Source organism: Balaenoptera acutorostrata, chromosome 1, assembly GCF_949987535.1.
Source record: "Balaenoptera acutorostrata chromosome 1, mBalAcu1.1, whole genome shotgun sequence".
Classification (NCBI taxonomy): domain Eukaryota; kingdom Metazoa; phylum Chordata; class Mammalia; order Artiodactyla; family Balaenopteridae; genus Balaenoptera; species Balaenoptera acutorostrata.
In genome coordinates this window covers 110,238,159-110,264,754 of record NC_080064.1, presented here as the reverse complement: position 1 = coordinate 110,264,754, position 26,596 = coordinate 110,238,159, and the positions used below count along the sequence as shown (strand labels likewise).

The window sequence follows — 26,596 nt, the reverse complement described above, 5'->3', positions numbered from 1 at the left end:
ATGAGGCTGATGAGAGAGATGTACCTGGCACGGAAAGTTTAGCTCTTCTGCTTCCTCCTTGACGTTTCCAAGAAGCTGGAGGAACATGGGATTTCCAGCGTGGGGGCCATGAAGCTTGTTAAAGTCAGTCGCTCGATGGTGGTCTCCATGGAGAAGGGGTTGGTTGAGAGCATGTGAGTGGATGAAGAGAAAGCAGGGAAGCTTGGCAGCGTGGTTACCTCCCTGAGGGATCCAGCTTTAGGATTTGTCCCAGAAGGAAGACTTGTGCAGGCAAGAATAGAAGGGAAGAAAGTGAAAAGCAGAGGACAGTGTCTCTTCAACCCTTCTGACCTCAGGGTTTGCACTAGCCTTCCAGCATCTTCCACAAGTGTCAAGATTCTGGACAAGTGGCATTTGTGGGTTGACTTTCTTTCATTAAAGCAGAAAGGTAGAGCTACACAAGAGAAGCAGTTATGATCCAAGTTGGAGCTAAATTCTTTGCCTTTGTCTCTCTCCCTTCCCTCCCCGCCCCCTCCTTCTCCCCTTGCCCTCCGGCCCTTTCCCAGGAGCTCTCCTCCAGCACCGAGAGTATTGATATTTCATTCAGTTCCGTAAGTGGGGCCAGGCTGGGACTGGGTGGCAGGCCCCCCCCATGGCCGCATTTCCTCTCCGTCCCCAGGTCTTCTGAGTCCCCAGGCCAAGGCTGGAGTTAAAAGGTGCCTTTTCTTCCTGGGACATCAGCTCCTCCCTCCCAGGCCTCCCAGACCTGGAGGAGCCCCTGCTGTTTATTGCCAGTGCTCTGAGCCCAGGCTGAGTGGGGCTCAGCTGACCCTTCTCCCAGAGACAGCCGGGATGCAGTGCAACTCAGCCCCCAGCTCCTGGGTCTCTAGAGCAAACAGCTGGGAGGGAGGTAGAATTTATCCCTGGATTGGAGCCAAAAACTGCTTGGCAGGAAACCCTGAGGATCCTGTTTCTCCCACCCAGAACCCTTTCCCCATGGCTTCTGCCATCAGACCATCAAATACTTATTCAGTGTCTTCCAAATGCTAGGCCCTGTGCTGGGTGAGCTGACTCGAAAAGCAAACAGGATTTGGCCTGAAGGAAAGTTTTGCCTCCCCACAGCCAGTTTTCTTTTTAACTTCAACCACATTTCTTCCAGGTCTGAGTTCTTCCCTTTCCCAGCTCACTGCCCACGATGTTCCTTAATCCTCATTCTCCTTTCTTGTTCCCTCTGAACTAACCCCTGACCCTCTGGTCCCACAGGGTCTCGGACCTTGTTGCTGGGCAGAGACGTGAGAGGAAATGCTGGACCCTCTGGGAGTTTGGATGATTTTTTTACACTTTATTTTTGATTTGTCTACCCAATCAGTTTGTTCTGTGCTGATCCCCTTTCAGTCATGATTCCTATCTCCTCCCATGTGGCAGTGCCTCTCTCTCGAGGCCTGGGGTCATATTTCCAACATGCTGACGTAACTTAGGGGCCCCCGACCCAAATGCTGAATTGAGGATGGGAAGGAATTCTTTTGTTTCTAATCTGAGATAACTATGAATTGTTTGGGGTGGAGGGTCCTTGGGACCGTGACCATTTGCCACCTGAGTGGATGGATTAGGAGATAAGGATGAACGAAGGAGTGAGTCTCCAAATTTCCTTTTCCTTTCTTTCTCTTTCTCTATTAAGCCCCTGGGATATTTCCAGGGACCACAGAGGTCTAGTTCTGTTGTCTTCCTGTCTTTATCTCTGTTCAACCCTGCCTCCCAAAGCATTCCTGACTGATTCAGACACCCTGTTTTTCATTATTGTATGGGGACCTGAGCCAGCCCGCTGTGGGGTAGAGGCTGAGAGATGAGCCGCTCCTTTGAACCCTGGCTCTGTGCACACGCAGAGGTGGGCATGGTACTGCCCAGCTCTCAAAAGAAGTTCTTTTTTGCAGTGTGAGGGAGTGAGGGTAGAAATTCTCACTCAGGAAACTAAGCAAGACACAGAGAGGGAGAGAAGCCTGGTGAGTGAAATACTACTGTTTCTATAAGAGGAAGAGATACTGTTCTTATCTAGGTGAGGAGAGATGGAACGGGGTGGCTATCCTGATAAAATGCCCCTTACGGTAGAAGGACTTAGGCTGGGAAAAGAGCACTTCTTCCTGTCTAGCTGAGTCCATCTTTTTCCCCACCCCAGCCTTACTCCCTAGACTGTCTTTGCCCTTTCTGAGAATGAAGTGCCCAACGTGAGCAGCCAGGCTCACAGGAGGGAGCTAATATGGGGAGCCTAGTCCCTGAGAGGTAGGGGAAGAGGATCTGAGGAGGATTCACTGAAAAAGACAGGTCTTGAGGGCCCTCATCAGGGGCTGAAAGGAGCTGTTGTTTTCTCCACCCACCTGCCCACCCCTACCTCCCTCCATCTGCTTTTTCTTTCCCCACTGACTGTTCCCTCATTAGGGCAAAGTCAGCTCATCCTTCCCTCATCCCCTGCATGTGCATTGACCCACTGTGAGAGATTGTGGGGTGGACGGGGATGCCGTGGAAAGCAACAAAAGTCACTTATGGATTGAGTCCTCCTTTGAAAGGGGAGATCCTGACTCGCCGTTCCCCTCCTTAGCCTTGTGGGCCCTGGCGGAGACCCAGCCCAAGCATCCAGGTGGGGAGAGGGACAGCCTCATTCTTGAGATGGGTGAAGCACTTCAGGTGTAAGCAGCATTTCTCTCTGCGTCCCTGGCTGACCTCTCTGGATGTCATCCCCCCACCCATCTTGAAGCCTTGGGACAGTTCCTCAGAAACTCAAGTCCAAGAGAAGAGGGGTGCACCTGGTGACCTGGATTCACACATCCCCCCTTTACCCTTAAGAAGTAGCCTGTGGAGGACTGTGCTGGCTTTTCCACCTGTTCCCAATTCAAGTTGACAGGGGTGGGTGGGATCTCCTACGAGGGCCTAAAGGTAGCTCCTTCCCTGGCGTTCTAGAGACACTGAGACTCCTGCCCTGCATGGCCAGGAGTGACTGGGCCACTTTTTTCTATGGTTTCTTCACTATCTTTTACTTCACCCCAACCCCCTGTAGCCCGTCAGACTGGCTCCCGAGCGAGAATTCATCAAGTCCCTGATGGCGATTGGCAAGCGGCTGGCCACGCTCCCCACCAAGGAACAGAAAACACAGCGGCTGATCTCAGAGCTCTCCCTGCTCAACCATAAGCTCCCTGCCCGAGTCTGGCTGCCCACTGCTGGCTTTGACCACCACGTGGTCCGCGTGCCCCACACCCAGGCTGTTGTCCTCAACTCTAAGGACAAGGTAGGTGGGCTCTGGCCCAAACCATTCCCCTCATCTGACTCTACTCCTGTCGTTGTCCGGGGTGTGTGTATGTGCCCAGGGGTGCCCCACCAGCATCCTAGACTCCCTCCATAGCTCACGTGCACGTGTCAGCCTTGACTTCACCTGAGTACTGTTGTGATTCCCAGGGCCCTCCTGTTCCCCTTCTTGGGCTTTGTTTTTCTGGATCAAAGAGGCCTGATCTTTTCAGCTTGCCTCTTGCCATGTCTCAGGAGAGAGCCGCTCTCCTCCCCTCCTTACAGTCCTTTTGGTAGCTCTTCTCCAGCCCTTCTATAACTCTTAGGCTTTCCAGGTACAGCAACAATGAGAGTAGAGAAATCTTTGTTTCTAAGACCTTTTCTGATCACAGTGGGCAGGGAGAAGGAGAGAATTAGCTAAATTAGTCTGCTGGTTGAAATGAGCACTAATGGTTCAGATTTTTTTCCCAGAAGACGTATTGAAGATTAGAATCCTGCTTGGAACGGTGCCCAACTTTTTCCCAGTCTTTTTGTCTGTTTTTAGGACAAGCCCACAGAGGCATTCAGGCCTCTCTGAATGGGTGGTAATTGATGGTTTGGAATGGTTTTGCCCCGGTGCATCATCTATACATTTTGAAGCTCAGCTGAAACATTTTAAAGACCTGCGTACTCTCTCAGCCAAATTCTTTTTTTTTTTTTTTAAGACAGTGATGTAACAGTTTTATTTTTAAAATATCAATATTTACATGACACCAGAAAGTATATACTTTGGCAAGTAACTTCTCATGAAAAATTTTAGCTGTCAACTTAAAACTGAGGGGATACATGATTTTTCAGAATACTTTTAGGAAGTACATAAGCAGAATAGTGTGTGGACCACTGCTTTACAAGACTGTGTCCTGTTCAGTTTGGGGGACACCTCTTGTAGTAGAACCACCTGGGGAAGGTGGACACCTTTTTAAAAATGCAGATTCCTGGGCTCCAGCCCCAGGCTGAGTTACTAGATTTGGGTTGGGCCCCAAGTAAGTCAGTTTTCAACATGCACCCCAGGTGGTTCTCATGCAAACCAACATTTAAAGATTTTTTTTTTTTTTTTTTTAGCATATAGTTGAGTTTTTTCCTTTTTTTTTTTTTTTTTTTTATTTTTTTTTTATTTTTGGCTGTGTTGGGTCTTCGTTTCTGTGCGAGGGCTTTCTCTAGTCGTGGCAAGCGGGGGCCACTCTTCATCGCGGTGCGCGGGCCTCTCACTGTCGTGGCCTCTCCCGTTGCGGAGCACAGGCTCCAGACGCGCAGGCTCAGTAGTTGTGGCTCACGGGCCTAGTTGCTCCGTGGCATGTGGGATCTTCCCAGACCAGGGCTCGAACCCGTGTCCCCTGCATTGGCAGGCAGATTCTCAACCACTGCGCCACCAGGGAAGCCCCAAACCAACATTTAAGAAGCACTATTTCCGGGGAAAAAACTAGTATTTTACAGTATTTCAGCCATGGCTGAAGAGGGTAACACCTCAGGTATGTTTTTGATTAAGGAGACAACTGAAAGACGCTAAGAATTGGAGCTCACAAAGTAGCAGCACCCATAGGATAAGTTCCTGCCCTAAATATGGCATTCCTGGTGCCAGGGGACTGATGGATTCAGGTTGGAGCAGGAGTGGGCAGCAGGAAGAACCGTGTTAGCAGAGTTGAGGTTTGGGGGGAACAGTGGTGGAGGTAAGTTGCAAATACTGTTCTCACTTACCCCCAGGCTCCCTACCTGATCTATGTGGAAGTCCTCGAATGTGAAAACTTCGACACCACCAACGTCCCTGCCCGGATCCCGGAGAACCGAATTCGTAGCACCCGGTCTGTAGAGAACCTGCCCGAATGCGGCATCAGCCACGAGCAGCGGGCAGGCAGCTTCAGCACTGTGCCCAACTATGACAACGATGATGAGGCCTGGTCGGTGGATGACATAGGCGAGCTGCAGGTGGAGGTGAGGGAGCTCCAAGGGCACAGCACCTATTCTGGAACTTTCAATGTATTTGAGACAACACAGCACACCCTGAGACAGGCTGAAGCAAGTACCCAAATGAGTGCCGTAGGTAGTGACAGGTGTGAGAGGGGACAGCTCTGAACAGCTCTAGTCTGGAACAGATTCAGGTGGAGCTCGTTTTCCTGCAAGAAGAATTTAGGCCTACTGTAAGAAGGAACTTCTAAGCCCAGGGGAGTGTGAAAAATTTAATCAAAATATATATTGAACACCTGCGATATAAAGTTGTCTTAGGAACGCAGAGAAGAATCAGTCATACATTCATTCATTCAAGGAATGTTTATGGAGGGCCTTCTTGTGCCAGCCCTGAGTGCTGTGTGCTAGTAAACAAGGCTTGGCCCCTGCCTGCAAGGGGCTTATGAGCTAATAGGAGAGAGAACGAGGCCAGTCAGCAGGTAGATGTAGTGTGGTGTGATCCAGGTTGTGCTGGAGAGGATGGGGTGTCATGGGAGCACCTGAGGGTGGAGGTAGCACTTATTCCAGACTTGGGGTTGGACATGCCCCAAAAGATTTCCTGGAGGAAATAATATCTCAGCTGAGGCCTGAAGGTAGGTAGGAATTAGCTGTACAGAGTATTCCAGGCAGAGGAAACAGCAAGTGTAAAGACTGGAAGACATGAGAGAGCTTGGCCCCTTTTAAGAATAGAAAGAAATTTTGTGTGGCTGTGATGTGTGGTCGTGAGATGACGAGGTGGTGAAGAATGAGGCTGGAGAGGCCGTCATGGGCCAGATTGTAAGAAGGATCCTGTAAACTGTGGAAAGAAACCTGGATTTTGTTCTGGGGTTGTAGGGATCCAGAGCAGGATTTTATTAGAGCTGTAGCACAACCAGATTTCACTTTGTGAAAAGGCAGACTCTCTGTACTTGAGCTTACAGTCCAAATGGGGAGACTGGATGCAGACATTTAAGAAAAAAATCTATGTATAAGATACACAACAAGGCAATGTGCAGTAAGTGATCAATGGGGTTAAGGAGAAATGCACTTGTACAAAGGAAAGAGTAAAGAAGGGACTTGATATGGACCTTGGGGTCTGGTAGAGTATTTTATAGTTAGAGAGAGATGGGGAGATAAGACTGAATGACTTAGGTTGAAGAAATGCTCAGAGGAACCTAGCCTGGAGAGGTTCTGTTCTGGACCCTAAGGGAGAATGCATCCCTGGCCTTGGGGAGCTCTCAATATAAGGCTGAAAATTCAGCTTTCTGTGATGGTCATGGCAGTGGTTTGCAAACTTGAGTGCATTAGAAGTCTTCTGGAGAACTTGTTAGAAATTCAGACTTCCAGATCCCATTCCCAGTAATTCTAATTCAGATTGATGGTGGGGTTTGGGATCTGTGTTTTAGCAGCATTCCAGGTAATTCTGATGCAGGTAGTTGACACATTGAAAAACACTGCTAGAGGATCTGTGTGCGGGGTAGGGGGGGTGCCTAGGCAGTTTGGGGTCCAAGTGGTCAGGATGGTGCGTAACCAGGGGAGGCTTTTTGGAGCAGGGTTTGGAAGGGAGGACTGATCGTGTCGTGGAGATGGCAGCACACAGGGTGATCTGAGGAGGAGGTGAAAGAGGCAACCCCTGTGCTCAGCGCTTCTGACCTGCAGTCCCCTGCTCTCCCCAGCTCCCTGAAGTGCACACCAACAGCTGTGACAACATCTCCCAGTTCTCCGTGGACAGCATCACCAGCCAAGAGAGCAAGGAGCCTGTGTTCATTGCAGCAGGCGACATCCGGTATGGCCAGACCATGTTGCCCGTCATTTTTCACCCCTCTCTTAGGCACTGCCTATCTCTTTGTCCCCTTCCTGTCTGTCAGCCTGTATCTTTCTCCCTTCTCTCTCCTTACTCTGTCCTTGTCCTGAGGCCACCAAACTTGAGGCGTTGAAGGTGTGGGTTGAGAAATTACTGGGCTACTACAGAAAGAAGTTAAATTTTAAAAGGACTCCAAAGGAATGAAAGCACCAGAGGAAGGAATTACAACAGTGTTTCCCAGAGTGGGTCTGAGGACACACGTGTCAGAATCCAGGGCGAGGGAGGAGATCTTGTTGGAAATGCAGATGCGGAGCCACACCTGTTCTGAATGCAGAATCTTGGTAGGAGAATGGGCAGGGCCTGGTAATCTGCATTGAACATGATTACAAACCACCAGGTTAGCAAAAAGATATCAGTGGTGTGTTTCCTTCCATGAGTCTCTCTCAGCCCAGGTTTCTATCTCTGTGTGCCCAGAATCAAGAAGACAGTGCAGGAAATGCTGGCATAGACAGGGACATGAGGATCTGGGGTAACTCCTCCAAGCAAATGATATAGTTTCTTCCTGCTAGACGGCGCCTTTCGGAGCAGCTGGCTCACACCCCCACAGCCTTCAAACGAGACCCAGAAGACCCTTCTGCAGTTGCTCTCAAAGAGCCCTGGCAGGAGAAAGTGCGGTGAGTTGGGTGGGGTCCACCATCCATATTGTCTCTCAGCCCACCACCCACCGCAAAATCCATCAGGCCCCCAGGCGGTCTGAGTCCTTACCTTGTGAGGAGTTTGATTTGGATTTTTGATAGAAGCCGTGTCTCTGTCCTCAACCTGGCATCACCCTTTGACATCTTTTTGCTTCTCTTCACAGGCGCATTAGAGAGGGCTCCCCCTATGGCCATCTCCCCAACTGGCGGCTCCTGTCAGTCATTGTCAAGTGTGGGGATGACCTTCGGCAGGAGCTGCTGGCCTTCCAGGTGTTGAAGCAACTGCAGGTAAGAGAAGGGAGGGAGAAAGAAGGGAAACTCAGCCCATCTGCAGGCCACCTGAGGTGATCACTCAGGTCCTTCTGCAGGGAGCTCTGCTGGGGACCATCTTCCTGCCCAGTAGTCTAAGTTGGATTTACGTTAAACTAAGCTGGTGCTCCTACCAGGAAGTACAGCCCCGGGGGCAGCTCCACAGCGACCTCTTGTGGCCCTTTTGTGACTGGCACCTGTTCTGATCACTGATCGGAACTCCCAACTGATTTGCAGCAAGTGGGTTGCAGTGGGCTGAGATGTCAATCCCTGACCCCCAGGTTAGTTGCCTACAAGCAACTTCACCTGTTTAGTCAGTTCTTTATATAAATATTTTCATTTTCTGGAGAAACTTTCTCTGACCCTAAATCCTTTTTGGTCTTTTTCCCTGTTCTTTCAACTTGGGTTAATAGCTCCCACTCACCCAGCTTGGGAGGTGACAGCGAGGTTTCCTCTTCTCCCTCCCGTTTTTGGACATCTCTATGAGATACCTTTTCCCACATGCCACCTATGTCTTGTCAGACCCTGGACTCCGTTCAGAACTTCCTGGTTCTCAGTGGGATCGGGGGTTTTACTCACTTGGTGGCCTAGAATTCAAAGCCACTAAAGATGGGAACTGTCCAAGGTTGGGGACAGAGGGGAATTTAGCCTCCTCCCCCCATTTAGAGAGTCACAATGCCTCTGTGTTTCCTCACAGTCCATTTGGGAACAGGAGCGAGTACCCCTGTGGATCAAGCCATACAAGATTCTTGTGATTTCGGCCGACAGTGGCATGATTGAACCAGTGGTCAATGCTGTGTCTATCCACCAGGTGAAGAAACAGTCACAGCTCTCCTTGCTCGATTACTTCCTGCAGGAGCATGGCAGTTACACTACTGAGGCATTCCTCAGTGCCCAGCGCAATTTTGTGCAGAGTTGTGCTGGCTACTGCTTGGTCTGCTACCTGCTGCAAGTCAAGGACAGGTAGGTGAATTCCTGTCCCTCGTCCTAACCTTTTCTTTAGGGTTCCCTCTGTCCCTTCATTTTTTCATCACGACCTTCCATTGCCAAAATGTAAAGATGAAACAAACAACATATTTTAAGCAGAGACAGACACATTCATGTGCCATTAAGGCTAGGAGGCAGACTGACAAGTACCAGGGGAAGGGCCAAAGAAATGAAGGGTTTATGTGAGGAGCAAGGGTCTGAGCAAGCAGGGTCTTGACAGACGAATGGGAATGAGGACAGAGAAAGCTGTGGGGGAAGGATGTCCCAGGCAGAGGAAACCGCTCGAGGTGATCAAAGCTTGGGCCACACTGCATGGCACAGTAGTAGCAGTGACGTCAGGTAAGTTGAGGCCAGATCAGTGGGGCCCTCTTATGAGGCTGAGGAGTTTTATTCTGCAGGCAGAGGGAATGCCATGATCCAGTCTGTGGTGAGTGAATGTGCCCTTTGGCACTGTGGGTGAGGTTGGATGTAAGTGGGCCTTTGCAGTGAAGCTAGAGGTAATGAGGCCTGGCCTGAGGGCAGTGGTGGTGACTGATGGCAGAAAGGAGCAGATGGATGTGAGAGACGTGGTGGACACAGAGTTGAGACCCCCAGCCCTAAACGCTCCTCCTTGTTCCAACATATGATTTCCAAACTCTTAAGTATCTGTTGTTTTGCCCAGAGCTGTCATTTCTCTCGATATCATGTGACCTTTATGAAGCTCAACTTCGCATATAGATGAACAACATACTGTACAAAGATAATTACACCCTTGAGGCTCTGCTTTTTAAGACTGACTCCAGACAGTGACTCAGGGTCAATACCTAGAATGCTCCTGTGAGTTGTGCCTCTCCGAGGGCATAGGGCAGCTGTCCTGGGAAGGCACTAATTCAGTGGCCTGTGCTTCCAGTGATATGGCAGCACATTAAGATCAGCTAAACAGAGCCGCTTATCAGAAATCTAGCATCTATTAAGTGCCTATGATGGCCTAACATTCTTTTTTTTTTTTTTTAATTGAAGTATAGTTGATTTGCAATATTGTGTTAGTTTCAGGTGTATAGCAAAGTGATTCAGGTATACACACACACACACACACACACACACATACACATATATTCTTTTTCAGATTCTTTTCCATTATAGGTTTATACAAGATATTGACTACACTTCCCAGTGCTATACAGTAAATCCTTGCTGTTTATTATTTTTTTTTAATTTATGTATTAATTTTATTATTTGGCTGCACTGGGTCCTCACTGCTGCACGCGGGCTTTCTTTTAGTTGCAGCGAGCAGGGGCTACTCTTCACTGCGGTGTGTGGGCTTCTCATTGCGGTGGTTTCTCTTGTTGCGGAGCACAGGCTCTAGGTGCGTGGGCTTCAGTAGTTGTGGCACGCAGGCTCTAGAGTGCAGGCTCAGTAGTTGGGGCAAACAGGCTTAGTTGCTTCCACGGCATGTGGGATCTTCCCGGACCAGGGCTCGAACATGTATCCCCTGCATTGGCAGGCGGATTCTTAACCACTGCACCACCAGGGAAGCCCCTGTTTATTTTATGTATGGTAGTGTGTATCTGTTAACCCCATACTCCTAATTTATCACCCCCTTCCCCTTTGGTAATCATAAGTTTGTTTTCTGTGTCTGTGAGTCTGTTTCTGTTTTCTGATAAGTTCATTTGTATTAGTTTTTTAGATTCCACATAGAAGTGATACCACATAATATTTGTCTTTCTGTCTGACTTACTTCATTTAGTATGATGATCTCTAGGTCCATCCCTGTTGCTGCAAATGGCATTATTTCATTATTTTTTTGTGGCTGAGTAATATTCCATTGTGTGTGTGTGTGTGTGTGTGTACATACACACATACACACATACACACCACATTTTATTTATCCATTGATCTGTTGATGGACATTTAGGTTGCTTCCTTGCCTTGGCTATTGTAAATAATGCTGCAGTGAACATTGAGGTGCATGTATCTTTTTTTTTTTTCCTTTTAATTTATTTATTTATTTATTTTCGGCTGCATTGGGCCTTCGTTGCTGAGCGTGGGCTTTCTCTAGTTGCTGCGAGCGGGGGCTACTCTTCGTTGCGGTGTGTGGGCTTCTCATTGCAGTGGCTTCTCTTATTGTGGAGCACAGCGTCTAGGCATGCGAGCTTCAGTAGTTGTGGCTCACCAGCTCTAGAGCTCAGGCTCAGTAGTTGTGGCGCATGGGCTTAGTTGCTCTGCGGCATGTGGGATCTTCCCGGACCAGGGCTTGAACCCATGTCCCCTGCATTGGCAGGCAGATTCTTAACCACTGCACCACCAGGGAAGTCCAGTGCATGTATCTTTTCTTTTTTTTTTTTTATAATTTTTATTTTTATTTTTATTTTTATTTATTTATGGCTGTGTTGGGTCTTCGTTTCGGTGCGAGGGCGTTCTCTAGTTGTGGCAAGCGGGGGCCACTCTTCATCGCGGTGCGCAGGCCTCTCACTATCGCGGCCTCTCTTGTTGCGGAGCACAGGCTCCAGATGCGCAGGCTCAGTAATTGCGGCTCACGGGCCCAGTTGCTCCGCGGCATGTGGGATCTTCCCAGACCAGGGCACGAACCCGTGTCCCCTGCATTGGCAGGCAGAATTAGAGTTTCTGTCTTTTCCGGATACAGCCCAGGAGGGGGATTGCTGGATCATATGATAACTCTAATTTTAGGGGGTTTTTTTTATAGTTTTATTTTATTTTATTTTATTTTTTATTTACTTATTTTTGGCTGTGTTTGGTCTTTGCTGCACACGGGCTTTCTCTAGTTGTGGTGAGCGGGGGCTACTCTTCGCTGCAGTGCACGTGCTTCTCATTGTGGTGGCTTCTCTTTGATGTGGAACACGGGCTCTAGGGTGTGCGGACTTCAGTAATTGTGGCACACAGGCTCAGTAGTTGTGGCATGCAGGGTCAGTAGTTGTGGCGCACGGGCTTAGTTGCTCCAGGGCATGTGGGATCTTCCTGGACCAGGGATCGAACCCGTGTCCCCTGCTTTGGCAGGCGGATTCTTAACCACTGTGCCACCAGGGAAGTCCTAATTTTAGTTTTTTAAGGAACCTCCATACTGTTTTCCATAGTGGCTCCACCAATTTACATTCCCTTTTCTCCACACCCTCTCCAGCATTTATTATTTGTAAACTTTTTGATGGTGGCCATTCTGACTGGTATGAGGTGTTACCTTATTTTGGTTTTGATTTGCATTTCTCTAATAATTAGCAATGTTGAGCATCTTTTCACGGGCCTGTTTGGCCTGACATTCTTATACTGAAACCAGATGAAAATGCTGTCAGACAGGTGTTTCCTCAGGAGGGAAATAAGTAAGGGTCAGGGAACTTTCAGAACCTGTGCTCCTTCCACCCTGCCAGCCTTACAGATAAAGCCAGCAGAGGCTTTGCACTTGAGGACTGAGGGAAATGTCATTATTTATAAGGAATCTGGTTGCAAGCTTTAGACTGTCCCTAAAGAGTCAGCATTTGGAACCCAGGGCTCAGAGTCTGGAGCCTGAACCCCTGGGTTGAGTAAGTGGAGGCAGGGAAGCAGGTGCTAGTCAGGCCTCTGGGCTTTTCCTTAGGAGACTAATATATTTGGAAGATGGGAGTCCATCCTTTAAAAGGGGGAGAGGGGGACAGGAAGCTGGTAAACCTTTCACAACTCAAAAAAGAGTAGATGTAGTCGAGTCATGAATGGACTCATCCACTGGAGAGAAGTGGCAGCAGTGAAGGGGGCCCCAAGCTGGAAGCAGTTGAAGGTCTCCTTAACTGCTTCAGAATGAGTCCCCCGTAGCTTTGCGGCTGGAGCTAACTCCAGCACTTAAGGAGAGAGAGAAACTGCCTCTCACTGGCCTGGGACCTTGGCCAAGTAAGTCAGTTTTCCTCTCAGGGCCTCTGTTTCCTCACCTCTCACCTGTAAAATGAGAGGCTGGACTAGGACATCTAGAACTTTCTGGCTTTCAAGATTGTGTGTGTTGCTAAATTTGTCATGCTTTCCCAGAGGGGGAGGACTCGGGTGGGACTGGGTTCTCCCTCTGTCCCCTGTCTTTTGGCCAGTCAGACCAACCCCAGAGAAGGTGGCCTCAGACGTGAGCTCTTAGCCTAACAAAGCCTCTGTTGACACTGAGGAGGTCTGTTATGGGCCAGGCCTCACATGCTTTGCATGTTAATTGTTCCTCTTTCGACTGGCCATTCATGTGGGAATCACAGAGACCTAGGATTTATCTCCCTTTAACTGTTCTTCCAGCAGCTAGCCTGTAGGAATTGCCTCCTGAGAATTTTTTTACATAAGTGGTTTTACCAGATAGTTAAAACTGACTCCTCGAAGCCCCACACTATTTCACATTTAAACTCCACTCAGCCTGGGATCTCTGCTCCCTTCCGGTGGGGTGGGGCTTCTGATATGCAATGGGCCGATAGGAATTACAAACAGAACACAGGTAATTAAGTTGTGACTGGAGGCCTCCCCCTAAGCCAAGTGCTTGGCCTCTGTAACAGCTGGTTGGAGCGCAGAGGCCTTCTTTCCTAGCTTCCCAGTTCTCTGCTAGATTGGGATTGGCTTGGGTGCTTAGAATCACAATTACTGGGAAATTTGGATAATCTTAACCTATTTTATTAAGCTGTTAATGATAGCAAATGAGACCCCACAGGCTTTGTTAGCAGTTTACTTTTCTGATTTCCTTTCTTCTCATTGCTAGCTTTGGGTTCTAGGAGGTTGGACCCAGAGTTATAGGCAGCAGGAAATGTGGCAGGGCCCTTGCCTGGTGTCATGTGGCCAGTGTGTTGCAGCTTGAAGCTCCCACCTCAGTGGGACTTACTACTGCCTCCTCCTCTCCTCTGCCCCCTCCTCAGACACAATGGGAATATCCTGTTGGACGCAGAAGGCCACATCATCCACATCGACTTTGGCTTCATCCTGTCCAGCTCACCCCGAAACCTGGGCTTTGAGACATCAGCCTTTAAGCTGACCACAGAGTTTGTAGACGTGAGTCAGGAAGGAGAGTTGCCTCACTGTGTTCTTTCTGTCGTGGGATGGGGAGCTGATGGGCTCCCCCCAAATGGGGACAAACAGAACAGATATGGCAATAAGTCAGGGTGAGGTTGGATGTCCTGGGAGGCTTCCTGCCTGATAAGAGTTGGGGAAGTAAAGGAGTTTGGCACGTTTGCCCAAGGGAGGAAGTTCTGACACTGAGCCCCTTTGCGCACACAGCTCTCTCCTCTCCTCCCAGGTGATGGGCGGCCTGGATGGCGACATGTTCAACTACTACAAGATGCTGATGCTGCAGGGGCTGATTGCTGCTCGGAAACACATGGATAAGGTGGTGCAGATCGTGGAGATCATGCAGCAAGGTGGGGCTGGGGAGAAGCCAGGCGTTCGGATAGGGCGGTACCCATAGTGCCCCGGAATTCCCACTTACATTGGGGCCCTGGGGCATGGAACCTCCAGAAAGTTGATTACACCTCAAGACTGGGGGTGGGGCCTCGCAGAGGGTTTCCAGCTCTGATCTGGTGCCCTGTTTTCTCCTTTGGCACATTTCTCCTGATTCCTGACAGAGCTAGTCCTGGGGGTGGGAGGGCGAGGCAGCAGAAACTACGTCCTAGGCGCACTCAGGGGAAGAACAGTCCCAGCTCCAGCCTCCTGGTCCCTTCTCATCTCCCCGCCCCTTGTTCAACTTCCATCGCTCAGCTCTTCACCAGCTCAGGTGTTTTCAGTCATTGGCCTTTGACCTCTGATTGCCCTCTCCTCAGACCCCTTCCCTGTCCCGATACTCACCCCTTCTGCTCTGAGCCGACATGGGTTCCTCTCTCATCTTTATCTACTTTCACTGCTGTTTCCTCACGGCCTTGCCATCTACAGTCTTTTGTCCAGGATCCCTGGGCCCTCGTCCCCATTTCCTCAAGGCTGTGGTGTCCACCTGGTCTGAGCTGCCAGCCTCCTCCTCCCCATCCCTGCCCCCACCCCACAGGTTGTCGCTGTTGCTCAGGAGCATCCCCGTCTGGCCCCGTGATGACGGTGGCCCAGGTCATCTGTGAGTGTCAGACGTAGCGTAGGCAGAGGCCTGCAACCAGATAAGTGCCCAGTTCAGGGCCCATTCCCTAGACTTCCCAGCCTTCCCTCTGGGTCCTAAGGCTGCTCCTTCCGCCCTTACTGGGGGAGATGTGTTGGCCCTCTGCCCTCGTGCCCTCACCTAGAGGGGCTTAGGATCGTGGGATAAAGAAGGGCTCAAGAAGGGCCTCCTGCCAATTCTCCCTTCTCTGCCCAAGCAGAACCGCATCCACACTGTCAGGGATCTCTCTGAGGTGGGAGGGAAGGGGCACCTTAGATACCCCGGCTCTGCACTGGCTACGGCGGCTGTTACCACTGCCGCTCCCTTCTTTCCATCCGTGACCCTGTTCCCTTGCTGCTGCCCCCAGGTTCTCAGCTTCCTTGCTTCCATGGCTCCAGTACCATCCGCAACCTCAAGGAGAGGTTCCACATGAGCATGACTGAGGAGCAGCTCCAGCTGCTGGTGGAGCAGATGGTGGACGGCAGCATGCGGTCTATCACCACCAAACTCTACGATGGCTTCCAGTACCTCACCAACGGCATCATGTGACATCCTCCTTCTCAGGCCCCGGAGCAGTGGGGGATTCAGGGGACCCTCCCTGGGAAGGCCCTTGTCAGAGAAACCCTAAACCAGGAAGCCCTACCCACCCAGCCATCCACCAAGGGAAATGGAAGGCAAGAAATACAGAGGATCATGTGGTAACTGTAGAGCTTGCCAGGGGGGTTGGGAGAACCAGCCGTGGGGTCCAGACTTGCTGGGGCTTCCCTGCTGCCCCCCCGCCAGCTGTGTCAGTATTACCACCTAACAGACTCCAGGGCTCACTGCCCTCCAGAGAACAGAAGTGATAAACGTGAGGGACACTGGGGCCTTTCTTCTCCTCACTAGGGTTTGAGAGGTTTTTTCCGCAGGCCATCCTCTTAATGTGTCCGGGGTCCCAGGAAGGAGAAAAGAGTAGGTTCTTGGTACTAAGGACTTGATCCTGTGGTTGGCCTTCGGCCATGCTGCTGCCCAACTCTGTCACCTCCCAGGGACTGACCCCTAGCCCGAGTTCCCCTTGGTAGGTGGGCTTTGGCATAGGGTCCTGCACTTGCTGAGGTTCCCCATCCCAGGAGTGAGGAAGGGAATGATCACAGCCCCTCCAGTCTGAGGGTATTGGCCTAGCCATGGGGAATTCCTTGCCCTTATCCCTTCCCCACACCCAGGGAAATAGCTCTGTTTTTTATTTTTAATTTTTGTTTGAAATAAAGTCCTTAGTTAGCCATCTGTGTCATTTCTGAGTTGTATTTTTTTTCAGGGGTAGGGAGTGAACAGATGCCTCAGTGTCCAGGATACAAACGGCACCACACAGAACGAGGTGGAGGAAGATAGATTGCTTTTTCCCTGCCTGTCTCGGTCAATACCACCTCTTCCCTGAAGAAGGGCCTTCCCAGCTTTGTCACTCACCCCCTCCCAGACACATCCACATTGTCTAAAAGTCACATAAAAAGAGGAGCTTGAATGGGGATTAAACCACGAGCAGTTTTAATGGTCTGGTTTTCTCCTTCCCATTTCCCCCAGTTTGTTAGTATTATTATTACTACAAGAATAAAGGATTCCTGAGAGCCTGTCCCCTCCTCTCCCTGGGACCCCCTTGACAGGACTCATCTCCACCAACCCCCCTCCCCCCGCCCCGATTTCTGGGGGAAAAAAAAAAAGATAAGTGAAAGGCACTGCAGGGGTGGAGGGCTTGAGTGCCAGGGAGTCTGAGGGGGGGCACTAGGGCAAGGCCAGGGCTGCCATCTGTGCCCACAGGGGTTGAGGAGAGTGCCCCTGACCACCCCAGCATTGGGCCTTCCCGTCCTCCCACACCCCCCGTCCCACATGGGGGGCTGCAGCAAGAAAATAATTAGTGTTGGGCTCAGAAAAAAGGAATGGAGGACCCACTCTACTAGGACCCAAGGGCCAAACCCAAGGCAGGAACCTCAAATAACTACCATTCTCAAAAGCTTGTCCTTGGGGGTTAGCGGGAGAGGAGTTGAACAAAACATGAATTCTAATGGAACTCCCCAGCCCAGGGACCAGGCAGCAGCAGTGACCCAGGCTCCCAAGGAAGAGGGAAGGGGCTAGTGAGTCCAGGCCTGGGCCCTAGTTGTCCCCACTGCCCCCTTGCCGAGCCCTGATGAATGCCATGCCGTGTGTGCGGAAATGGGTCTTGAGGTTGAGAGGGCTGTCGCAGCTCTTGCCACAGACCTTACATGTCAGTGGGCCTCCAGAAGCTGGCAAGGGTGAATCTCCCCCCTCTGGGTCAGACCTGGAAGGAGGGGGCGCTTCTTCCTCCCCATCCCCCAGGCCCAGGGCACTGGCGCTCCCCGCACCCCGTTTCTTCTTGTGGCTGATGAAACGGTGCCGGCTCAGGGAGCCAGGGGAGGCGAAGCACAAGCCGCAGTCGAGGCACTGCTGGGCGCCGCCATCCACCCTCAACCCCACCATGAGGCTCTGCTCCGCTGAGCTGCTGCTCCGGTAGCGCAGGGGGCCGTGGCCTCCCGCCGCGGGGCCGCCCCTGGGGGACTTGGCTGGAGGTGTCGTGCTGTCAGGCTCCTCACTGCAAGAGTCAGAGGACTGGCGGCGTTTCCGTCCCGGCCCCTGGAGAAGAGAGTGAAGAAACTGGGCCTCCCCGTCAGCCCCCACCGTCCCTGGCACCCCTGCCCAGCTTCCTGAGGCCTCGGCTATAACCGCGCAGGCTCCCGCTCCCACAGCCCTCACGCAGCAGCGTGGGCCTCCGCCTACCTGGGCTCTGGCACCAGGGCCCCGAGCCAGGGCGCTCCCCCGGCCAGGGGACTGGGCCCCGAGCGGCAAGCCGTGCCGGACCTGGACGTGTTTCTCCAGGATCAGGCGGCTGCTGAAGGTGCGTTTTCCCTCTGTGCAATACCTAAAGGGGAGAGCGGGCGGGGTGGGCTCCAGCGGCACAGCCCAAAGACCAAGGCTCGTGGCTTGAGCAGAGGGAGGCCTCAACCGTCAGTCCACTCAGACCTAAGAGGCAGGTGGGAAGGTATTTTGGGGAACCAGGGTTGGGGGCACCCTGCCGGACAGAAAAGAGAAAGGGGGTGAGGGGGTAAGGGTTACCTGCATGGGTAAACTCGCTTGATACCCTCGTGATTGACCCTGACGTGGCGCCTCAGGCTGGGGGCAGAGCAGAAGGAGCGCTCACACAGGCGACAGGGAAACTTTTTCACTGACTAGGAGAGCAGGGGTTGGGGGGTCTCAGAGCCAGGCTCCACGCAGGACCCCATCCCCACTGCCACACAGGTCAATCCCAATGCTGCCCCTCCAGCCCACCCTGCTCCCCGGGGGCACCCCACTCACCTTGCCATGCTCCTTCTTCATGTGGCCCACATACTCGTCACGCTCAGGGAACCAGGAGTGACAAAGGCCACAGGTCCAGCCTCCAGGGCCCCCACCCCCGCCCTTGACGCCTTTGCTCCCCAGTTCTCGCCGGGGCCGTTTGGTTGGGCGAGGGGGCTCAGGGGAGCTGGGCAGTTCTTCCTCTTCTGAGGATGAAGAAGATTCCTCAGTAGGGGCAGCTGCTCCTCCCCGAGACACAGCCAGCTCCTCAGGCTCAGTCTTGGGGGTCAGAAGGGCACCCCCGGCCCCTTTCCCAGGAGTCTCCTCCCCCGAGCGCCCAGACTGATGGGTGTTCTGTGAGAGGGAGACAAGGGGGGATGGCTGGTGTGGGGGAGGGCCTGGCTTTGCCAGAGTCCCGGCTTCTCCCCTGCTCCCACTTCCGGAGGGGTCCCCGGTCAACACAGCTGAGCACCCTGCCTCCGTCCCTCGACTCCTGTACCTTGAGATGTTCCAGCATGGTCCTTTTTTGGGCAAAAAGCAGAGGACAAGATGGGCACTTAAAGACGCTGACACGCTGGGGCAGCAAGTGCTGGTCGAAGTGCGAGGAGAGGAGGGGCTTGTGAGTGAAGACTGTGTCACACATGGCACACTTGTAGATCATCCTGGGCGGGTGGAGAAGACAGTGCAGACATCCTGCCCCATTGAGGCCCAGCCCCCCCACCCGCCCCTCCTCACGCTCCCTCCCCAGGTCTCACTTGGCCTGCTGCGTGTGGAAGCTGGGATGCTGGGTGTAGAGGTGGGCGTGGGCGCTGGGTGCAGACTTGAAGGCCATGGGGCAGATGGGGCACTTGTGGAAAACCTCGCAGTGTGACGTCTGGATGTGGGACTTGATGGAGTTCACACCCCCAAACACCACTGCACAGCTGGGGCACCTTGGGGAGTAAGCAGGAGGCGCCGTGGTGAGCTGGGGGCACCTCCACGGCCACCTCCAGCCCCACACTCCTTCTCGGGGACTGGGTGGACCCTAAGAAGCTCATCAGCGGTGGAACACGAGCCAGTGGAGGAAGGAGGGAGCTGCAGTACCCAGTTCCCCAAGGGAGGCCTGCGGAGGCAGGGAGGCAGAGCTGATGCTCCGGAGGGGGCCCCGCCTGCTCCCTCTGCGTGGGGAACGAAGGGAAGGCAGAGAGCGCTCTGGCTGCATTTGCTAACACACCGGGGCTGAGTGATTCAACAGGAGAGACGGGGCTCACCACCGTGAGAGGCCATCTGAAAGGCTGGTGCCAGGAGCCACGAGACCACCAAGTACAGGAGGACAAGTGTTGAGAGACTATGGGGAGGAGAGGTGGGAGGCACCTGTATCCTACGCGGCGAGAGAAATGCAGACAGGCCTCCCGGAGGTGGGTCTGAAAATTGGCTTGCAGAAAGTTGCCCCCACACTCCGGGCAGACGTGGGGAGGCCGGTTCTTATGCATGCGCTGGTGGGCGCTGAAGCTGCAGCGATTGGGGAGCATCATGGGGCAGGTTGGGCACACCTGTCGAGGGGGTTGAAACCAGGTGAGTCTGTGAGGATTGGCCTGTCCCCCACTCGTTCTCCTAACCAAGTCCCCACACCTTCCTAGATCCTGTCCCCGTGGCATCTGGCTGTCCCCGTCCCAGGGAGGGGCTGGGAAAGGTAACTCACATTGCTGGTGGCGCCAGGGGCGGGGGGCCCGAGCTGCTGGAAGTGGGTAGCCATGCCGGCCTTGTCCCGGCACTGCTCCTTGCACTCCAGGCAGCGGAAGCAGGTGTAAGCAGAGGTGGCCGGGGCGGCAGGCGGCTCAGCTGAGAGTGGCAGCACAGGGGCCTCAGCGGCAACTGCAGTAACAGCGGAGGAGGTGACAGCCCCGTCACCCTTGCCCAAGGCAGGCAAGGCTGGAGGTCCGAGGGCAGGTGGGACAGCCAGCAGGGGCGTGATGTCCGGCTGCCCCACCATCTGGTCCAGGGCCACCGGCCTCATGACCAGGTGCGAGCACTGCATGACGAGCCCCTTGTCCTTGTGCTCGCGGGCGTGCAGCAGCAGGCTGCACTTGTTGAAGAAGACTAGGCGGCGGGCGCAGTGGTTGCAGGTGACCTCAATGCGCATGCTCCGGCGGTCATAGTGTCGCGCCAGGCTCTTCTCCAACGAGAAGGCGTCCCCACACTCAAGGCAGCGGTAGCCCGTGGGCGGCAGGGCCAGCCCGGCCTCAGCCGGTGGACTCAGGTTTGGCCGGTAGGCAGGCAGCAGGTTCTTGCTGTTGAGGATCTTGTTGAAGGCCTCCACCAGGCTGGACTGGGTCCGTGAGATCACAGTGCCACCCCCTGCCCCCGGCCCAGTGGCCGGCTTAGAGGGCTGCACCATCACCACCGAGGCACCGTTCACCTTCTGCCCCCCGGCCCCCAGCCCTGCCCTCCCCTCAGCCTTGGGCAGCGCTTGGGGCACTAGACCCAGCACATTCTTAGCCATCGTCTTAGGGCTGGGGGCAGTGCCTCCAGGCAGAACCACGGCTTTGCGGGCCACACTGGCTGCCATCAGCATGGCAGTGCTTGCGTTCTGGATGGTGGCCACGGGCAGCACGGTGCCCTTTAGCCTCGTGCCATCACCCAGCTGGACACTCACCACCTTTGGACCCTCAGGGGTCGGGGTTGCGGGGGACAGCTTCAGGAGGCTAGCCTCTGCCAGGAAGCCCCCTTCAGGCAAGGGGGCAGGGGGATCAGGGTCTGAGGGGACCCGGGTTACAGTCCTTGTGATATTCCCGCAGGATGTTTTAATGGTCTTAATCCGTACCTTGAGGGGCCTAGAGGAGCTGGAGGAGGCAGGGGAGTCATTGCTGTCCTCATCTGCAGCCTCGGCTCCACTAGAGGGACTCTGGGGACTTCCTGGGGGAGACTTGTCCACTGGTCCCTCATCCTCTTCTTCCTTTAGGGGCTGACAGCTGGGCATTTTAGGGGAGGCAAGAGGGCTCTGGTGCCCTGGAGACTTCTTGAAGAAGGACACCCCTGCAACCCGGGAAGGGGAGACACTGGCAGGGACGCCCGTGGCCTCAGGGCTAGAGCCTGAGCCTGAGCCTGAGCCTGGTAGGCTCTGGGGATGAAGAGGGCTGCAGCTTTCCTGCTTCAAGGCCCCCAGCAGTGGGGGAGAACCAGGGGGCAGCAGGGCTGGGCCATTCTCCCGGGCCAGCTCAAAGGGAGAGGAGAAAGGAGGTGGGGTCATGGCCCCTTCCCGAGGTGGGGAGGGCGCAGAGGGAGGAAGGGGATCGGGGTGCTCCCCTGGCTCAGGCCCAAAATGAGCAAAGAGGTCCAGGGGAGCTTTGCCTTCCATGGATTTTTCTTTCCAGTTACCCCCACTGGGAGGAGCTGGAGAGTGCGGGGTTCCTGGAAGGGATGGCTCAGGGCCCCCAAAACCATTTTGCATTAGACGAGGTCCCATAGACCCTTCCTTAGTCACTCCCCCAGCCCGGGCCCCTTCCCCTCCTGAACTCTCAGCCAGGGACTCCGACTGCTCAGGACACACAGTGTTCTTGACAATGACGCTGACTGCCGAGACGTCTGGCGGTGGCAGGCCATGGTCAGAGGCCTGGGCGGGCAACCCAGGGCCATCCCCGGCAGCCACTGCTGTTGCTTCTCCAGATTCACCTCCTACACTGGGTTCTGGCTTTCCTGAGCCTCCTGGCCCCTCATTTTCTTCTGGCCCAGAGTGGATGGCTTCATTTGCATCAATGTCGGGGATGTCAAAGGCAGCAAGCAGGTCATCAAAATCAGGGGTCTTCATGTCCCCCATGGCAACAGGTCCCAGACCTAAGGAAAACAGGAAAAAGAGGGAGAAACTGAGACCTCTGGAAGCAGGAACACTGGACCTCCTCCCTCAAGATCTCCAAATTCATCTGCTCTCAGAACCCACGCACACTCTGACTTGGGTACACCTCCACCATAGGGCAAATCCTAGAGAGCTGGTGGAGGCACCTGTTTTGCCAAACCCTAAAATTGAAAGGAATGTAGTATGCACATTCCAGGGAGGACACCAAGATCCAGAGAAAGCAAAGGAAAAGAGACTTCTCAGAAATACAGATAAAAGAGACTTCCCTGGTGGTCCAGTGGTAAAGAATCCACCTTCCAACGCAGGGGACGCGGGTTTGATCCCTGGTCAGGGAACTAAGATCCCACATGCCCTGGGGGCAACTAAGCCCGCGCGCCACAAATACTGAGCTTGTACGCCTCAACTAGAGATCCTGCAGGCCGCAAACTGCAGAGCCCACGTTTTCTGGAACCCGCGCACCACAACTACTGAGCCCACGCGCCCTGGAGCCTGCGTGCCACAACTAGAGAGCAGCCCACGCACCGCAACGAAAGATACATGCCTCAACGAAGATCCCGCATGCTGCGACTAAGACCTGACGCAGCCAAAAATAAATAAAATAAAATAAAATAAATACAGATAAGAAATAAGGGAGTAGAGACGGAGGGAGTTCAGTGAGCATCTTAGTTGAAACCACTTCAACCCCTCCTGTGCCCAGCACAGAATCAATTCATCAATACTACTATTAAGGAGAAGGATGTACATGATGCTCTAGGTTTAAGGGCTCATTCATGGCAGCATGGGATCCATTCATATTCTTCATGGATCTTCTGGGGGTCCACAGAGATCTGAAAGGCCATGTGTACAAAGGGGCATGTGACTTAAGACAAGATGTAAGAATTGATTCTAGTTCCAGCCTTATCAATGGCCTGCTGTATAAGCAAGTTACTCCACCGCCTTACTTTTGCTGTCTGAAAGAGGGGACAAGTAATCTATATATCATAGGGTTGTTCTGAGCATGATATGAATCATAAATGTGAGAGCCAGAACCCAGAGTATGATTTATTATTACAGCTAGGACAACAAGGATATGCCAGGCCGAAAAGGAGCTGGGAGGGAATAAGCACTGGAAATCTAGGGCTGGGGTCAGAGACAAGAGTCAGGGGTCATGTAAGCTCAAGTTTGGGCCACTTGGGGTCATTACTGGCACCTGGAGATCTAGCTTGGTTAACAGGGAGAAGTGGGCTCAGGGAAGTTACCCAAGAGACCAAGATGGAAAGAATAAGACACAGGAACAGAAAGAGATGAAAAGAAGAAACGGGAAAACCATAACAGCAGTCTGGTCACAAGGGCCCCAGCCTAGGCCTCTCCTGTCACAAACACCTGCTGCTCGCTCACCTACCTTCCCAAGAGTGCCTGGCCCTCCCCTAGCCAACCCCTCCTCCTTCCCTCCCTCCCTCCTTCCCCATCTTGCTCTCTCAGGGCTAAAACTCCAGGGTATGAGCTTATCCAGCACAGCTGCCACAACAGGGAAAAGCCAGGCCCCTCACCCCTGTCATTTCTGCTCTGAGCTCCTCACCCCAGTTTATCCCCAACTCACACTCCTCATCCTTTTCATTTTCCCTTGGCAACAGTGGCCCAGGAAGTCTCACCCAACCCCCATCTGTCCCAGTACAAAAAAAAAAAAAAAGTCCCACAAGACTTATGTGGCACTAAACCAACAAGAAGGCCAGCCTAGAGCTTGTGGGGAACCCAGGTGTGTTCCCTACCCATTTCTTCCAAGTGTTTCTATACCTAGGAAGAAGCAACTGAAAAAGTCTCTTTCCCTCCACATTCCCTGCCCACAAGGCAAGCCATTTCCCAGGGCCAATTCTCTCACCTCTTTCCAGCCTTTAGACTGTAACTGGAGATAGTCCCAGCAGGTGGCAGCTGGCATTGCTGGGACCAAGATGGGGGTGGAGGGAGAGGGTACCAACTACAGGAAGAACGAAAGGGGAGTGCTCCTCTCATCCCCCTCTACTTAATTTACAGGATCTGGGTTTAAACAAAGCCCTCCGCCCCTTGCCTCTGCCCAGCTGGATCGCTAGGGCCCTCCCCTGGCCGGCTCCCTCCCGACCCCGAGAGACCAAAGCTACCTTCCGCTCAGGCCCTCAGAAAAGTGGGCTGGTGGAGCACAGATCAGTGGGGACTATGAGCAAACATCTGCAAACTTGCCTCCCCCAAGCAACTCCCCCTTTGGCGTCCAAGTGACTTAGAGGTCATCGGAGAGCCAGGAGCAGACAGTAGATCAAGCAGCGGAGCTCAAGGCCGAAGAGGCTTCCCCGCCCCACGGCTCAGGCCTTTCCGCGGCTGCTGCGCCCTGTCTCTTGGGCTCCAGCCCCCCTCCTTCCCTCTGTTCTTCCCCAAAAGCCAAAGGAAGGGGCTGAACAGGAAGAGGGTGAACTGGCCTGGGTCGGATGGGGGCTCCGCGTCCCTTTCCCTGGCCCGGGGCCTGCTGCGCAGAGGAGGGCGAGGGGCCGGCGGCCGGGGGCGATTAGGCTGCCGCCAAGCTGGGCAGCGGCCGGAATTAAGTCCCTGCCATCTGCCGAGGACCGGCGCGGGGAGCATGTCCAGGGTTGCGGAAAGGGGGCGGGGTGTACACGGGAGAAGCCAGAGGGGAAACTGAGGCGCGCCGCGCTTTTCTAGCTCTCACCAGCGTGCTAAGGGAAGAACGGGCCTTGGCCAGGCCAGGCCCTCGGGGAGCTGCCGCGCAGCACCTCCCGGCCCAAAACTACACCGGAGCAGGGGAGGCGTGGAAAGAGAGAAGTGGGGAGGGGACAGTTTTTGCCAGACTCGCAGCTCTCCAGCCGGGGTCCGTCCCAACTCCGACCTCCTCCCCTCCCTCCCTGCGCAGCGCAGCCTCCTCCCCTCGAGGGCTCCCGAGGCTCTCTCGAGACTGGGGAGGAATCGGAAGGCACGCCGCGGCCTGGGGCACGAGCCTGGGTCCCGTCCGGGCCCGGACGCTGACCCGTGCCCAGTCGGGGTGCAGGCTCCGCTCCGGCCTGGCCCAGTTCCCCCGCCCCCACCCCCGGACACGGACACCATTTTAGGTCGCGACATCCCGCAGCTTCCAGTTCCCGGGCCGCGCTTCGGACGCCTCTCGGGCTGGGGGCGCCAGGAGTTGGGGACCCCGACTCCCCCTCCACGTTTACCCTGCTAGGGGCTGTGCTTTCAACAGGCTAGGAGTTTCGCCCACGGGCCCCAAGGATGGAGGCGACGTCGGGGCCCCGGTAGAAGCCATCCCGGGGGGCGGCGCGGCGAGGGGGTAGTTGACCAAGTGGGGGAGGGGCGGGGGTATTTACCCGCCCCCCCAGGGGGCGGGGCCAAAGGCGGGTATTTACCCCAGGCACGCTTACTTGTTCCGCTCCCCGTGCGGGCCGAGACCCGGCGGCCTCTTCCCTGCTCCGGTCGCTGCCGCCGCCGCCACCGCCGCCGCCGCCGCCGCCCTCCCCACGACCGCCGCTACTTCCTGCTTCTCTCCCGTTCAGCCTCCCCCTCCCTCAGCTCCCTTCGCGTTCCAGGTCTGGGCTGCCCGCTTTCGCACTCGCCATTGGTCAATACCCCCATCGTTCAGTACTGCGCCCCGCCCAGCTCCATACTGGGTTGGTCTTAAGTACTGCCGCTCGGAAACAGCTCCGCACAGGCTTCCCAGCCTCATTGGGCAAGAAGCCTAGTCCTTCTGGAGCTGCTTCTTCCCATTGGTTGCACCGGAGCCCACTGCCCCATCTGTGCATCTCAAAAATGATTGGCCTCCGACACTGTCGTTTAAAAAGAAGCCAGTCTGATTCCCTGCTTTCCTACCGGAGGCGGTGACTATCCCAGGTGCGTCTCCGCCCCCTCACTCCCTATTGGCCGCGATCCCTGAAGCCTGCAGTTCACTTATGCAAATTTAGAGAACTCTCTGCTATTTGTTGGGCAGGTTGAGGAGAACCGCGTTAGCCCCGAGTGGAGCCCGGATGTGTTGATCCATTTGCGGTGTTTTCTCAAGCTAAACCCCAATGTCAGTCATGCCGTGCAGAAGTCACAGAATGGGACGTCACCGAAAGCATCACGTCATCTGGTTGACCATTTCCTCGCGGTTTTCCCACTGCCTAAATCGTCATATAATCTGAATGGATGGGGTCCTCGCACGGGCTAGCTCCTGGGCGATGGCGTCACCCACTGCTCCTCCCTCTGCAGGAGGGCTTGTAGCGGGGGCGGGATTTGGAGTGTGGAAGGCACCGGCACCTGAAGCCTGGGACGGGCTTGCAGACCGGAAGTAGGGGAGAGGTGACGTTAGTGTGCTGGCGTGGCCTGGGCCATTTCCAAAGGGATCTTAAAGCGGCATTGTGGAACGCTTCCTAAGCACGGAGATGGGGGAGGGGGAAACCCGCCCCCTGTCCATTACC

The 26,596-nt window shown here is 54.0% G+C and overlaps 2 protein-coding genes across 10 annotated transcripts in view; one reads left to right on the top strand and one right to left on the bottom strand.

Moving 5' to 3' along the window:
• PI4KB (phosphatidylinositol 4-kinase beta) overlaps positions 1-16,300 on the top strand; it is a 29,578-nt gene extending 13,278 nt beyond the window's left edge. For 3 of the 5 annotated variants that reach the window (XM_007178046.3, XM_028165393.2, XM_007178045.3), the window contains 10 exons: positions 546-590; positions 3,029-3,256; positions 4,993-5,220; positions 6,888-6,997; positions 7,585-7,689; positions 7,875-7,998; positions 8,717-8,982; positions 13,842-13,974; positions 14,219-14,339; positions 15,405-16,300. In XM_007178046.3, coding sequence (XP_007178108.1) covers positions 546-590; positions 3,029-3,256; positions 4,993-5,220; positions 6,888-6,997; positions 7,585-7,689; positions 7,875-7,998; positions 8,717-8,982; positions 13,842-13,974; positions 14,219-14,339; positions 15,405-15,586 — 1,542 coding nt within the window. In that variant the 3' untranslated portion in view covers positions 15,587-16,300. The remainder of the gene's footprint in view (positions 1-545; positions 591-3,028; positions 3,257-4,992; positions 5,221-6,887; positions 6,998-7,584; positions 7,690-7,874; positions 7,999-8,716; positions 8,983-13,841; positions 13,975-14,218; positions 14,340-15,404) is intronic. The other 2 variants (XM_007178047.2, XM_007178048.3) reach the window with 1 other exon arrangement.
• Positions 16,301-16,535: 235 nt separating this feature from the next.
• On the bottom strand, positions 16,536-25,698 carry ZNF687 (zinc finger protein 687). 5 transcript variants are annotated; one of them, XM_057547365.1, is made up of 10 exons: positions 25,361-25,434; positions 24,049-24,144; positions 20,040-22,171; positions 19,712-19,890; positions 19,114-19,290; positions 18,858-19,020; positions 18,380-18,712; positions 18,140-18,252; positions 17,804-17,945; positions 16,536-17,659 (listed from the first exon to the last, which is right to left on the bottom strand). In XM_057547365.1, the coding sequence occupies exons 3-10, from the start codon at positions 22,152-22,154 to the stop codon at positions 17,162-17,164; spliced, it is 3,720 nt and encodes a 1,239-aa protein (XP_057403348.1). In that variant the 5' UTR covers positions 22,155-22,171; positions 24,049-24,144; positions 25,361-25,434; the 3' UTR covers positions 16,536-17,161. The 5 variants fall into 5 exon arrangements, with proteins under 5 accessions (XP_057403348.1, XP_007178104.1, XP_007178105.1 ...); XM_007178042.2 differs by lacking the exons at positions 24,049-24,144; positions 25,361-25,434 and adding an exon at positions 25,565-25,698; XM_007178043.2 differs by lacking the exon at positions 24,049-24,144 and having other exon boundaries at positions 25,361-25,496.
• Positions 25,699-26,596: the final 898 nt, after the last annotated feature.